The sequence below is a fragment of the Dermacentor variabilis genome, chromosome 5 (genome assembly GCF_050947875.1).
Source record: "Dermacentor variabilis isolate Ectoservices chromosome 5, ASM5094787v1, whole genome shotgun sequence".
NCBI lineage: Eukaryota > Metazoa > Arthropoda > Arachnida > Ixodida > Ixodidae > Dermacentor > Dermacentor variabilis.
This window is the reverse complement of record NC_134572.1, coordinates 45,910,156-45,924,883: the sequence shown is the minus strand read 5'-3', so window position 1 is coordinate 45,924,883 and position 14,728 is coordinate 45,910,156. Positions and strand designations below refer to the sequence as shown.

The window sequence follows — 14,728 nt, the reverse complement described above, 5'->3', positions numbered from 1 at the left end:
AGTTGGCTGTGCAAGCTCGCCCTATGTCCGTCCTCTCAAACGCTGTATCGGCAATATCTTGTCTCGTAGAGAGGGGGTGACACGCTTCGATGAGCCAAGCCACGTGTAATAGCTTCATTAGTGAGGCCGTTACAAGCCCTTTGCCATTTTTCCCCATGCAATTTGCATTGCGATTGTGTCAACTCACCAACGCATGAATTTGGCCTTCATTTCGGACTCGAACGTTCCGTTCAGGTGCGCGTGTTGGAGAAGCGATCCGCAAACGGCGCAAGGCCGAAATCGCGAAATTTAGTAGCCGCGAATGTGTCCAAGGTCCCAAATTCGCAAACTATGGTGCGAAATTACAGGGTTTCACAGTAGGTCCAACCTCACTATCGGCTGGCGTCCGCTCTTAGGAACAGCTTTAGCATAGGTGCTTTTTGGTGAATATCTCCTTCGTCTCATATCTGGTACTACACCGAACATTAACAGTTTTCATTTCAAATTGGCCACCATCTCTGGAACCTTTCCTCTATGAAATGCCTGCACTTGTGGCGTAAACATGCTACTTAATTTGTAAACGCACGCGACCTTGCTATCATTTTAGGATTGGCAGCACCGTTATAGTAACGCCGAGAGGCAGGCACGTTGATAATATGCTTGCGGTATTTTACCACCCCATAACTCTGTGGTCATGGGAAACCTATATGCTAATCGCTGAAATGAAGAAGCGCTTCCTAACTGGCCGTTCGCTTAAGTAGGATAGAAATGACTTATTGCTTCTGAAGTAGGCTTCCAAAATGTGACTGTTTTCACTTACTTAGGGCCTAAAGCACAACACGCGTACATCTAACCCCCCCCCCTTTTTTTTTCTGTAGAAGAAAAGGAAGAAGAGGGAAGAAAGTGTTTTTGGGGAACATAGGAGTACCGCCGAGGTTTTCAACAAAATAAATTGATGGTGTTTTTTGTAGTTATTCTTGGATTGCGCGAACGAACATAAACCGGATCACGCCGGTTTGAATGGTTACTTTTCCGCTCTCATTTTTGAACAAGGACTGAACCGTTTCCGCTGAACTGAAATGACAAAAAGTTTCAGTGCGACGCTCTGAAAAAAAAAAAAGCAAAAATTGCCTCCGGTGTGAATAGACCCCAGCGACGTCAGTGAAAATGGAACCATGCGTACCCTTGTTCACTCTTACTTCTACAGATTTCTTTTTTCTTTATTGAAAACAGTAAATTTTCTCTATGCTTTCCTTGGCATCAATTCGTCTTGGATTGAGTTGTCTCGCATAACATAGCCATTTAGCAGCAAGTAACTACGGCTCAACATTAAATTCGGCGTTTTTATTGAGAACAGTGGTATGCAGTTTAAAGGATTCTCAAAGCAAGTGTCGTACAATGTTGTACGACAAGTGTCGTACAAGTGTCGTACAATGAGGGAACGGTTGCACCGTTAGGATGTTGACTGTGGTCCTTCCTTAAGTCATACGCATCTTCCTTGAAGCAACTTACCTGTAAAAAAGGGTAATATGCTCATTTCAACTCTAATTAACTTCTCTGTCTTAAATTTTCTATAGTTATACGATCGTTACCACAGCTACTTCTCTACACTAAAAAATAACAAAGAAAAGAAATATCCATGCGCATAAACAGATTTACAGATAAAATCTGTTCGGCTAATTACCACAGCAAATATACCTTCATTCATGCATTCTATTGACTTGTATCACATATATTAGTCTCGTAATGCGATAAGCCTATTTTAGCCTGCTGATGCAACAAGCTCCGCCTCAAAATGTCAAAAGAAAGAAAGAAAGAAAGAAAGAAAGAAAGAAAGAAAGAAAGAAAGAAAGAAAGAAAGAAAGAAAGAAAGAAGACCAATCGCTCGGCCGTGTGTGTTTTTCTTCTGTGTGTCCCGTCAAAATGCTGCGCAATCCAACATCTAGTGTGCTATACCAACACGCCCAGTCTTCAAACTTACAGTGAAAAGACATTTTCAATATCATTTGCGAACATTCCCGCTGTATAGGGTGTCCTAGATAACGTTAGCCAAGGTGCTAGCAAAGAAGAAAAAGAAAGGAGTAAAAAAGCACGGTGCAAGCTACGATCATAAAACCTACAGTGCTCGGTCATCATACCTGTGAAAACCGGACACCAAAAGTTTTATCATTGTATCTTGCATCGTGTTTTATAAATCGTTTTTTTTTTTTTCGTTGAACAGCTTAGCTAAGGTTACCGGGGACACATGGTATAAAAAGACCTCTGTATGCACGATTCGATCGAGCTAACTTTCGCTTGAGCGGACACTATGTCGAGGACCCTTCGAGTTTGTTAAAGTGAAATTTCACTCAACTGAGCTTTACGCTATCATTTTATGTAAGACCTCTGCATAGCTTTGGATTTCTTAATATATAGGTATTTGTTATTGTATTTTACCAACATATCTTTAGTCCTTGCTTGCTTACATGCGCTAACACTAACATACCTAAGGGAGCAGGAAATGCAGTTTCATACCAACCAGCAGTCAAATGTTAAGTACTACTGACATCGTCAGCCTCACAGGTATTCGTACGTATTGATTTAGGTTTTCTTTCTTTTTTTACCCGCCGTGGTTGCTTAGTGGCTATGGTGTTGGTCTGCTAAGCACGAGGTCACGGGATCGAATCCCGGCCACGGCGGCCACATTTCGGTGGGGGCGAAATGCGAAAGCACCCGTGTACTTAGAGTTAGGTGCGCGTTAAAGAACAGTAGGTGGTCTCAATTTCCGGGGTCCCCCACTAAGGCGTGCCTCGTAATGAGATCGTGGTTTTGGAACGTAAAACCCCATAATTTTGTTTTACTTTTTAATTCCGTCACCGGTGTTCGCACAGCAGTACAGCACGTCACTTAGCCTTCATAGCCCTCCACTGCGCATTCAAGCACAATCGACGATTGCCTCGGGATACGTGAACCAATCTCGTTACTGCAGCGTCGTAAAGCAACAGCAGCACTGCCATTCAGTTCCCAGATTAGGTTCGCCCGACTGCTGCTCCGTGCAGGCCAAGTCGGCCCAACTGCCAGCCTCGCACGCGGCCGATCGTTTAGGCGCTGCAACAGCAAATTTATTGACACTTCCCGTGGAAGCACCGCTTTTGCAATCTGAATCTCACATACCCTGCAGCTTGCAATGCCCACGAATAAAGAAGCACTCCAGCACGAAGCCGGCGCACTGGAATGAGAACAGAGTGCGGATCCGGAAAGAGGCGCGGACGGATTTCACCACCACCAACGGGCCGCTTATTTCGCGCCCCATCGCCTAATGGAGACGGGCCGCCGCAGACACTGGGCTTAGGTAGCTCATCTAGTGCAAGGAACTTTACTGACGCTCGGTTGTGTAGACTGCAAAAAGAAGAAGTCAGCTCTGGCAGGCAGTGATTCTCCGTTTTCCCCCAAGGTCCTCTGCAACTGCGCTGGCACGAATTCGCTTCGTTGGGCCGTGAGGAGGAAAGTGAATTAGACGAAGAGACTTCAACAAAGGAGAGCCTATGTGCTCGCGCACGGCCAGACACCGGGATACGACGTCCCGCGACACCTGGTGGCATCAACACCTCAAAACCTGACGCGGAAGCTGCGAGTCTTCTATGCCAAGCGAAGTGCTTATGGCTGTACTGGAGAAGCTGCGGCCCCGTTTAATTTCTTTCATTTGTTTTTTTTTTTACAAAGGGGAGAAGATACATCGAAAAAGGAGGAGGGGAGACGGGAATAGAGGATAGAGGAGCCGCAGTCGTGATTTATGGCCATTTTCCCGGAGTGCTCCCTTGGGTCCAACGTAGGCTTGCCAGCGAATGGGGCACGCGTCGATGAGGTAGTTACGCGCAGTACTGCCTACGCCGAACACGTTAGGGAACGCGCCTATCTATGGAGGTGACGTGTAATTGCACCGACCAACTGACGCCCTCAGTAGCTCCCAGCACGACGCGCACAGGGCGTGTTCTCAGCACTCCCGTACATATTGTATGGTGCTGCTCAGTTGTTTTCAGCTTACGCACATCTTTCTTTCTGCCCGAAAAAGATTTTGCGTTTGCCACCACATAACACCCTGCTGAATTATGTCCTGCAGGAGCAGGACGTTGGCAGGATACCAGGCACACTGAAAGCGTCAGCTAGCGATATCGCTGTCGATGTTCTTTTGAAGGAGGAAGACTTGCCTAAACATCCTTTAGACGCATTCATGAAACAACACTCGCTGCTGTCTAGGGCAACATAACCATCAAAGGAAGCTGCAGATCCAAAAATTTGCGTGGATGTCCATACCACCCGGACACCGTGTAGAATCGAGAAAGGTGGATCGGTAACAACCGAAGTCTCCTAAAAGCCCACTCTGACGCGGCGGAGAAACGTTTAGGGTGAACCGATCCGCCCGGCAATTCCTAAATCCGAAGCAGGTATGGCAGCCTGGGCCACTGGTCTCAGCGATAGCTATCGCTATCGATATCGTTACTTCTCGTTTCGCATTGCATCTAGTACAAGGTGTAGTTCCCAAGCAAAGGAGGAATGTACAGTGAAAAGTGAGTCTCTGGAGAACGGAAACTTTGAAATAAAGGTAAATTTTCTAGCGACATGCGTGGGGACCCGTCTGGTTCTCTCTCCATCCGGTTTAACCCACTGACGAAGGCGGTGAGTCTCTTGCACGATGGTCATGTACTACGCGATGTTCTGGGACAATAGGGCTCGCTGCTGCTTCTGCGTATTTCACCCTAGACGCAGGCTTCAATTTAACTAAACTTTGTGCACAGATACCTTGATTGCTGACCCCCTGTGAAGTTCTTCGAATCCGGCTATGTGCGCGTGTATCGCGGTTTTCTCGTGCGTTCTTGTGTACATGTCTGCGCACATTATGTAAACTTGCTCTTCATTACATTTTTTCTAAATATTGTATCCAAACAGAGGACGAGTAGCGTGCCACACTAATGGAAAGATCAACGTTTCGAGTTATTTACTGTATATTTTTCGACTCTGCACAAGTAAGGCAACACGCTCGAGGTAGCATCGACGTCAATGTCAAATGCCTTGCCTCGATGTTTTATTTTCTCTGGTACGCGACTCTCCCCTTCCACAGCCTTACGTGCTCAAAGTCGGCCATCTTTATTAGAGCAACTTAACTAAAAGTTTCGTGATTCCGCCCGGAAGTCCGTGCTTGATGTGCGCTTAAGTACATCTATTGCACACGAGACAGCGAAGTAAATCAAAGGCACAAAGATTCGTCCAAACGCACGGGATGTAACGGCGTAGCAAACGTCGCGGCTACGCCGCGCACCGTCATGGTGGCAGCCCACCTGCATCGTGCACGTATTTAAGAAGCGCGAGTTAAAAAGATGTTCGCTTCATTCGCACCCTTCTCTCACGCGCTCACTTCGTGCCGGGAAATAAATGGCGTTCTCTAGTTGCTGCCAGGAAATCGCGTACGTCGCACAGTTTCCCGTGTAACACAAGGGTCGTAGGGATCGCGCCTCGCTGCTTCACTGTGGCAGCACGACGACTGTGTGCCTTCGCCGACGGTCGGGCCGCGTGTTTCATTCATTGCGTTGGCGCGATTCATCTTGCGTAGCCTCTCGACTTGCATGCCCCTTGGGTCGAGGGCTGTGGCGTGCGGAAAAGAGGGCGCTGCCGAAATGTAGGACGATACAACTGCACGCTGCTTTTCTTGACGTATACGGGTACCATCCTCGCGAAATGAATAGTGAGGAGATATCGAGATTTAGATATTTATGCACACATCGTCGTTCGTGTGCGGTGGCACGTTTTCATGCCTTGATTCGATGACTCCGTACGCGGACTGTTTCCCAAATGCGAAGTTACAGAAACTTCGTTTCTCCCTTGTGTAACAATTATCTGTTTTAATCTTATATGTGCGCAGCGCTCACGAAAAACATGGGGACAACACGCTGAGTTTTCGATCTTATAATGTTTTCTGCCTTAAGTTTTGCGACGCTCACTGTCATGCGAGATTTCAGACTGTGAAGGTTTTCTCATGAGTCAACTGAAGTATGTTTATGCTACGTTTACTCATACGATAGTGTTCAACTCTGAAATGATCCCCTAATTATTTTTAATCTTGTTTTAATTTTCTCTGTGTGGGTTTAGTATTGGCTGTGTTAGAAGACATATAGTCGAGTAAGGCAGAATATGAGGTGGTGGGATGAGATTAGGAAATTAGCAAGTATACAAATGGAGTAAGCTGATTCCGGACAGGGGTACCTAGAGAGCTATGAGAGAGAGGGCCATCGACCTGCACGGAACTATGATTATTATTTTTGTTATTTTTTATTTGTGTTGTTGTTGTTATTGGGATGGTGGTGGCATGAAGATTATGATGGTGATTTGATGATGATTAAAAACCAGCTGCTTAGTTGCAGCTTTCTTTTTCTCTTTTGTAACGTAATAAAGGAAAACTAAAAAAAAGCGCTAGGGGTTTTCCGTGGCACAGCGAGGGGCTTATACGGTAATTTAGTTGTTGAAGTCGTTCAGTCAGAAGTTTTATGAGTGACAGTATAACCCCATGGTTTGCAGGTAATGCCGCAGCATCCTTGTCTTAAGACGTGCTGCATCATTGCCCCGTGCTGCGCACTGTGATGCGCACTTATCCCCAACGCCAATAATTATTAATAAACAGCCTCTGTGCATTCGGGCGAGGGGCAGATTGGCGACAACGGCCTGAGATGACGGACAGCTGTTATGTTTGTGAGCGACGGCGTTGCGCTCATCATTTGTTTCGTCGTGCAAGTTTTAATACATAGTTCCTTTTCGTGTTCACGTAACTTCGACCTCACAAATACATTACGTAGCTCGACATTCCCATATCAAACCACGAAAGACTCGAGGGCTAAGTCTACAAGTAAAGACGCACAACGCGGGGCCTTATTTCGATCCCAGCAGCGTGACCGCTCTGGGATCGAACCTCTGGGAGCACCGTGACCAGTATGCCATCTCGGTGATGTTCCCATTGCCGTCCTAGCCTCTCTCTTTTCTGGTGAGGGGCATGGTGCTTTCGCAAAAAGCATTAATGAAATTTCAGAAAGTGGCCTCTAAACGCGCACACGGCAAGGACTCCATAGCTGGGTCATTGCGCCAGTCAGGTATGCCTTACGAATTATTCTACGGGCTTTGTAAGAAGAGAAAGAAAGCGAGGAGATGAAAGGAAAGGCCGACAAGGAGACGAGCGTTCGCTCTGCTACCCAACGTAGACCCTGGGGATATGAAAAAAGAGAAATAAAATAAAGGGAGAGAGAGTGAGTGAACTTTGCGTTCCTGCAAGACAATGCCCAGGACTATATCTAAGAGGTGCCACTTAGGTCACTGCACCTCAAACACGCACAAATAGCCTTCGGCGTCAGCGGAAGATGCGGCCACGGTCTAACAACTTTCGCCCCGGAAAATTGCATCGAGTCGAGCCGGTTTAAAGCGCCTTTAGATGCGCCTGACGTAGTATTAAGATCAGATTCTCAGCAAACGCTTGATGGTTACTTAAGAACCACAAAAGTCACACGCTCGCTTAACGTCTATACCAACACGGCAAAAATAAGCGTTCGTAAATAGGTAATGACCTGCTTTGTGAACTAGCCAGGATAAGAGTGTAAGCAATATTCAGTATTATCCACGCAGGCCAGTGACAGTAACCGAATCTCACACCACCTCACGCCAGTGGAGGCCAGTGTCTAATAGGGCTGCCCTCCTCTTTTAACAGACGGTACGTTAAATAAATGTCTACAGTTTTCTAAATGCATTTACGTCGCCACTACAACTTACAGACGACCTTTCAATCTTTGAAGCGCTCGGCTGAAATTCGGCTTCGCGGATATAGCGCGCAGCGGAAATTCTCGATGATCTACGCTATCGATACGGAAGTTGACGCTACGCGCAACCGCAATAAAAATTAGCATATAGACGAGTCCAGACAGCTTGCCCGGTCGTCAGAAATCAGCACAGGATTGGCATGGCGACCTAGTTTTGCAAATGGGTTCGTCGCACTCCACGCGTGCACTTTGATAGGAGGCGTATGCTCGCACGAAGCTGTTTTCACACAAATGTCGAAATAAATAGACAAGGACAAGTGACGCACGCTACGACTAGCGAATGCGGTCCGCTCCTCTTGCAGCTTAAGATTTTTCACTTACTCTTACTCTTACTCGACTTACTCTTACTTTAATTTTTCGATATGCTTGCGCCCTAGCACATTCGCATATGACCCAGTAGAAAGCACCTTAGCAGAGCATAAACTCAGTCACCTCTTACTGCTTCCGGCTACATCCTGACAGACGGCAAAATTAATGCGGGTAATTTAACTTGATCTAGTCAGTAATTCAACAACGTCCGAGTAACGTATATTAAAAGAACATGGAAAGCATTGTAGCTCGTTTTACTGCAGCTGTGCAATTCACCTTGTTCAACGTCCGCCATGTTAAATCCCTTGCGGAAGGCCGATGGTGCCCCCCACTGGCTGCTGACCATAACGTTGTGCCGGGGCTGGTACCAGAAGTCGTAGCCGAAGTCGGAGACGTCAAGCTGTGGCTGCCACGTGCCGCGAACGTTGAATGTGCGCTCCTCCAGCAGAAGAAAGCTTCCTGCGAGATGTAAGGACTTGGGATGCAAGGGTGGCAGACGAGAAAGAAATCGGTGTACTGTCTTACTTGCTAGGACGCACCGTTTGCGTTCAGCATTACCATGCAATAATGAATCACGCATGTCCTTTTGAAGCAGCGCTACTCTCCTTCGCTCTGCCGAACAGTGCGCGGTCGTCTTGTCAATGCAGTGCGCGTCCATGTTACATTGCGAGTGCTTAAGATCTGATTATATCTGAGACTGTGCATCACCGGCAAGCGCGTACAAACTCAATCGCTTGGGCCAGTCGTACTGCTTAGCTTACTCGCGTTTTACGCACCAAAAATATGTTTGAACGAAAAAAATTAAGGAAGTATTGACATTTAACGCATGTCCTCTATTCGGTGCTTTAAGTCATGATCCGTTATGACGAGTTCAGGTCAAGTCTGGACGCTCTGCTATGTTTTCTTTTCTCATCTTTCGCAAACGTCGTCTCAGCTGATTCATGACACTTCACGTCAAACGCAATGCATGGTTCACACGATGCACCGGAACAAAGGGCTCCGGAAGCATTTACCACGTGCGGACACCTCAACGCGGGAACGTTTTCGATTGCTCCGAAATATACCAGAATGAAGGCACATAAAGCGTAATAAACAAAGTCACAAGAACTTCTGAATCCACATGCACGAAGATCAGACAGATCCATGCACTTCCCGTCGTTCCCATAGTGGCTGAACGACTGCAGCGCCAGATTTCCCTCTAGTGATTATTGTAGAAAACTCCATGCTTTTTTCTTTTCCCTTCGTCCACGTGACCGGCAACCAAACCCGCAACCTTTTACTTATCAGCAGAACGTCATTGTCGGTTGCTAACTGCCGCAGGGGTTGATAGTTAGCCAACAAAACGCGACATGCAAAGCATGAAGAAGCCCGAGCATGCCGTCGCACCTTTGGCGTTTTCGTTTTCGTCCCCCATGGTGCTGATCATGACCTCGCCGCTGGCCAGGCAGTGGGGCGTGTGGGGCGCCGACAGCCCTTCCCGGTGCAGCTCGTCACCCTCGATCACCTGTCACGAAAAAAAAAAAACAGCGCGAGGCTCTTGTCCTAGCGCACCATGCTACAGGTCGTAGGAAAACCTGAGCGAACACAAACGGCACCGTGCGACAGCGCTTACCTCTCGATTCGTAACGGTCGCGTATATATTGTTTTACTTTCAGTTCCACTGAGTACCCGCTGTGGTAGCTCAATGGCTACGGCTTCGGGAAGCATGAGCGCGAGGTCGTGGATTCGATTCCAATAGGAGCGGAATGCAGAAGAAAGAAAGAAAGAAAAAAGGAAGAGCGCTCGTGCATCGTGCATTTGTGCACGTCAAGTAACCCCAGGTGGTCAAAATTAATCCAGAGTCTCCCCGCTACGGTAGCATTCATGAATCATAAGCCAGAGTGCAGTTTCGGGGCGTTAAACTTCAAAATTTAGTTTTAGTTCCACTGCACGTGTCGCAGTCAAGCTCCAAGATATAGCTATTTGGCATCGTTGTTGAGGAGTCCCGCGCTCGAGGTTATGTCACGCATAAGGCACTCAGATTTGTTCTACCGAAAAAAAAAAATATGTTTTTGGATCGTGGACGAAGGGTACAGACGATACTCAATAAATAAATAAATAAATAAATAAATAAATAAATAAATAAATAATGTTCATTGAACGCGCCCAGGAACAACGCTAAGGTCTGATTGCTGGCGCAAGCTTACATTAAAATCCAACAACATAAAACAAAAACACTGCAGGGGAATATAATTTTTAAAAAATGAATAGAAAGAACAATTGTGAAAAGAAGAGAGTAGATACAACAAAGCGCAATGTAAATACAAAAGTAAAAGGAGGAGAAAGGCAGTTTAACAATGCATGAAATTATGACACAAGGCAAAGCTCAGAAAGGAAAAATGACAGTGAGTTCTGAAAAATGTCAATATCATTAAAATAAGCGTTGTAAAGACACTGTCTTCTGGGGCAGTTGCGTGTTGTTGACGACGGGCAGGAATATGAAAAGGTCTATCTGGCGATCTTGCGAGGGATACGAAGCATGATAGAACTGAGGAGTTTGGGACAGGTGAGGATACCGTGAATGAGTTTGAAGAGAAACAGATGGTCAGCGCAATTATGTCGGCAGCGAAGCAAAGGTACTGACAATAATCCAAGAGTGCAATAATAATAATAATAATAATAATAATAATAATAATAATAATAATAATAATAATAATAATAATAATAATAATAATAATAATATGTTGTTGTTGTTGTTGTTGTTGTTGTTGTTGTTGTTGTTGTTGTTGTTGTTGTTGTTGTTGTTGTTGTTGTTGTTGTTGTTGTTGTTGTTGTTGTTGTTGTTGTTGTTGTTGTCGTCGTCGTCTATTCGAACGTACACTCGAGATTTACCTATTGGGGAAAATTTCAATATCCTCAGAAAAAGGCAAGCTTGTCGAAATGCACGCCGCACATTCTGTAGCTCTTGCCGAGGCCCGTCACCGTGTGCCCTGTAATGCTGGACAATCTTGCGAGGGCAATTATTTAATCCCGTGCAGGTCGCATTCAAATCAAATTGTGCCTCCCCATCGCCCATTAGAGCTCCAAAGGTGTCCGATATGGCGTGGTCGTTCCTGTCCCGCACATTTACCATGGGAGAGCCTCAGGCCCGATCTAACACGCCCTTGCGTGACCCGAAACAGTTGTCCAACATGGGTGAAGCGCAGCTCACGCGGCTGCTTTTACAAGAGTGCTCGAGCGCTCAAGTGCAGGAGGTGTGGCTGCACTGTTCTCTTTGCTTGCCGAACCGGCAACCTGCGTCGCTTCAATTTATTGCTCCCAGTTACAATATCCCCGGCGCTTAGAAGTCGCATGCACTGTTTTACGTTGTAGGGTACCTGAGGTCTATACCAACCGCGCTGCTCAGGGCTTCCTGTGAACACACGGGACGGTGCAGCGCTTATTGACAAGACTTTGTTCTCTTCTATCGGGGCTTGAATTTGTTTACCCCAGAGGCTCAAGACAGGCGTGCCACGGGAGAGTGGGGACGACGTGGTTTTAAAATGCCCCTTTGCACGCGGCACCTAAGAACCCAAATTACAAGCACAGCTAGATCAACAGCAGGCTTGAACCTGAAAGTTCGAGTAAACCAGAAAAAAAAAAAGAAACGAAAGGAAAAAGAAAAAGAACGTCGAAACCAGGTGTCGTTGTTCTGTCATCAGCCCGAAAAGAAAGCACTCGTTTGGTTTATTCATTTCAACGCCTTGCGAAACGCAAGCTACGTGGGCTCGGGCACATGCGCTTACCTTGTACAGGGTTGGCGCCCTGGGATTGTGCGCCAAGTCGGCCACGTAGACGCGGTCGCTGTCGAGGCAGGGAAGCACCAGCTTGTCGCGTCGCTTGCTCGGGTTGCCGTAGCAGCTGCTGCACGTGTTCCAGTTCATGTGGTGCAGGCTGTCACCGCAGTACGGCATCTCCAGCCGGTGGACCACCTGTTTACGCATGTCGCGCGTTGTTGTGGCGTGAAACGAGAATCAGGTGACACTCGAAGCCGGCTGTTCCCCGTATCCCCTTCAATGAGGCCTAAATTAGGACCCTAGATCGTGCTTTCGGGAACGCGCAACAATTTCTTACTCCTCTACACACGACTGTCACAATGCTACGGTGTCGTCTATACCGGTGCAATGAGCATGATGAAATACCTGAGCGCCCCAGGTTACACTGGTGCTAGAAATTTCCTACAGCACAAAACATTTGAATGTAAGACAAAGCAAGATATAAAAACACGCCTCGTCATTTACATTGGTGGAAAACAGCAGCGAGAAAACAGTTGCTTCTGAATATAGAGAGACGAGGAAATAAATAAATCTAAAGAACTTTTGCTGTATGGAATGTGCAAGAGAAAAAATTGAAAGAGTATGACGCCATTTAGAATCTCACCTGACATTGTACAGGGGGGAAAGCATTGAGGAGTCTTATCGCGTTTATGTTTGTGGTCTCTTGGTCAGCGAAAAAAAATTCGTTCAATACTTCTGAGAAGTTATCTTCATTAGCTATATCAGCTATTGACAATCAGCAGACTCCACTCGAGAATTGCCAAGTAAATGAAAGAAACACGGAGCAGGGTCCGGATGAACAAACTGTTGGTGAACTTTCTTAGAACTGTCAAAACAAGGAAGAGCTGCAACTCCTGCTTCTACTTTATTTCAACTGCAGAGGTAGAGTGCTTTCAACTGAGAGGTAGAGGTAGAGGTAGGAAGGTGCTTTCCGCCTGGCTTCTAGTGATGCAAGACCATGGCTGTATTTAATTTTAAGTACAAACTGAATAAGAAGAATAGCCCTATACAATGAATGTAGTGACTTTATAGTGTAGTGATTCTAATCACTTCACAAGGTACGTGTGTTGAGCACACCAAAGCATGAGCGCATATTGTAGTTCTTATCGCGCAACTGACTTGCAAACAAAGCAGATGGCAAACGCACTATCAAGAAGAGAAGCACGGCGGTGTTTTTTTTTTTTTTTTCAAACTCATGACAGTTACCCGTTGTTGCAGCCGCGTGTGTCTGCGGGATAGCTACTCTTCTCGCTTCGATAAGCAAAGCCAGACTCTCCAGTGTGCCTTGAATAGGTTGGACGATAGGCCATTTACAGAAACAAAGGCTTTTGGAGCCTAGCCTCACAGCTTATCAGCCCAGAAAGCCACTCGAGCTCTGTTAGCGTACCTGAAGGTGACAGATTTGAGTGCCCGATTTTAGATACGCCACACCTCGCTTAGCGTATGTGAAAGTGCAATCAAGACTCATGTCTTCTCTCTCTCTCTTTCTTTCACTCCTCCATCCCCTCTTCCCACGTGTAGGGCAGCTAGCTGGACAAAGTCTAGTTAACCTCCCTGCCTTTCCTTCCCCCTCCATCTCTCTCTCTCTCTCTCTCTCTCTCTCTCTCTCTCTCTCTCTCTCTCTCTCTCTCTCTCTCTCTCTCTCTCTCTCTCTATCTATCTATCTATCTATCTATCCATCTATCTATCTATCTATCTATCTATTTATCTATCTATCTATCTATCTATCTATCTATCTATCTATCTATCTATCTATCTTTGGGCTTACAATACGTTAGGGTACCGCCATTGTTGGTATTCTCAATAAACCACACACCTCGCAAACACAGAAACTAAAATGGAACTAGTGGGCTCTAGTTTAAAATCTTTCTTTCCGATGAAAAAAATCCGAGGTAAACGACGTAGGTTTTCAGAATATTTAGAGTATATGCTTTCGCCGCTTTCACAGAAACGCTCTCGGGAGCTTTAATTTAGTAGGCACGTGGCGTTCGCGCGAAATTACTTACGCCCATACGGGCCGTGGAATATGACAAGACCAAGCACCGCAAGAAACAATGGCACCTTTAAAAATAGAAGCATTCGCGCGCGCGTTCACTTTTTAAAAAATATGTCAAAAACGACGTCCTTCACTGTGCATTAAGCCGATTAAATGCGCCCGCTGGCCTACATGTGCGCTTTCTGAAAGTTCTGCAACTGAACCGTTGTTCCCTAGGTCTTGCCGAGTTAGACCGGGATATTACGGGTTAGCACTCATTTTTATCCTTCTTGATGGGGTCTCCCGCTTCACGGGCCCCATCAGTCGGTTTTTGCTCATTGTTTTCATTCAAACATGGTTGTGGTCATGCTGATTGCGCAGTCGCTAAGATAATCTCGAATTGCGCGTTCTTTTTGTTTTCTTTTTTTGCAAAAGTAGCTTCGCCTCAAAAGAACTTCTTCTTGGGCGAGTTGGTGCTTAGATTTCCTAGGTTTTCCTAGATTTACTAGATTTCCTTGCGCCACAAAGTATACCTAGGAAAGCTTCGCCTCAGCACTACCTACTCTGCGGCAGTGAATGCTTTACAGGAGAAAACAACGTGTGGAAAGGAGATGAAAAAAAAAATCGCGCGGTTCATTGCACTGCGAAGGCATGGCTTGAGGCAACAGCAACAATAGGAAAAAAATCAAGAGGACTGGTGCAAGTCCAGGGTGTGATGGCAGTGGGCAGACAATGCCGGAACATTCCACAACCACTGGAAACCTCTGTTTGCATGAATATGCTTAAGACTGGCCAAGGTATGTCTTGCCGCCTTTCTATATACAAGGAGTCGACGCTCA

At 46.2% G+C, this 14,728-nt stretch overlaps 1 protein-coding gene across 2 annotated transcripts in view; it reads right to left on the bottom strand.

The window, feature by feature from the left end:
• The window catches only part of LOC142582517 (methanethiol oxidase-like), a 142,118-nt gene that overhangs the window by 32,152 nt on the left and 95,238 nt on the right, over window positions 1-14,728 (bottom strand). For both annotated transcript variants that reach the window (XM_075692335.1, XM_075692334.1), the window contains exons 3-5: window positions 11,885-12,070; window positions 9,507-9,624; window positions 8,397-8,579 (exon numbers count right to left, since the gene is read on the bottom strand). In XM_075692335.1, coding sequence (XP_075548450.1) covers window positions 8,397-8,579; window positions 9,507-9,624; window positions 11,885-12,070 — 487 coding nt within the window. The remainder of the gene's footprint in view (window positions 1-8,396; window positions 8,580-9,506; window positions 9,625-11,884; window positions 12,071-14,728) is intronic.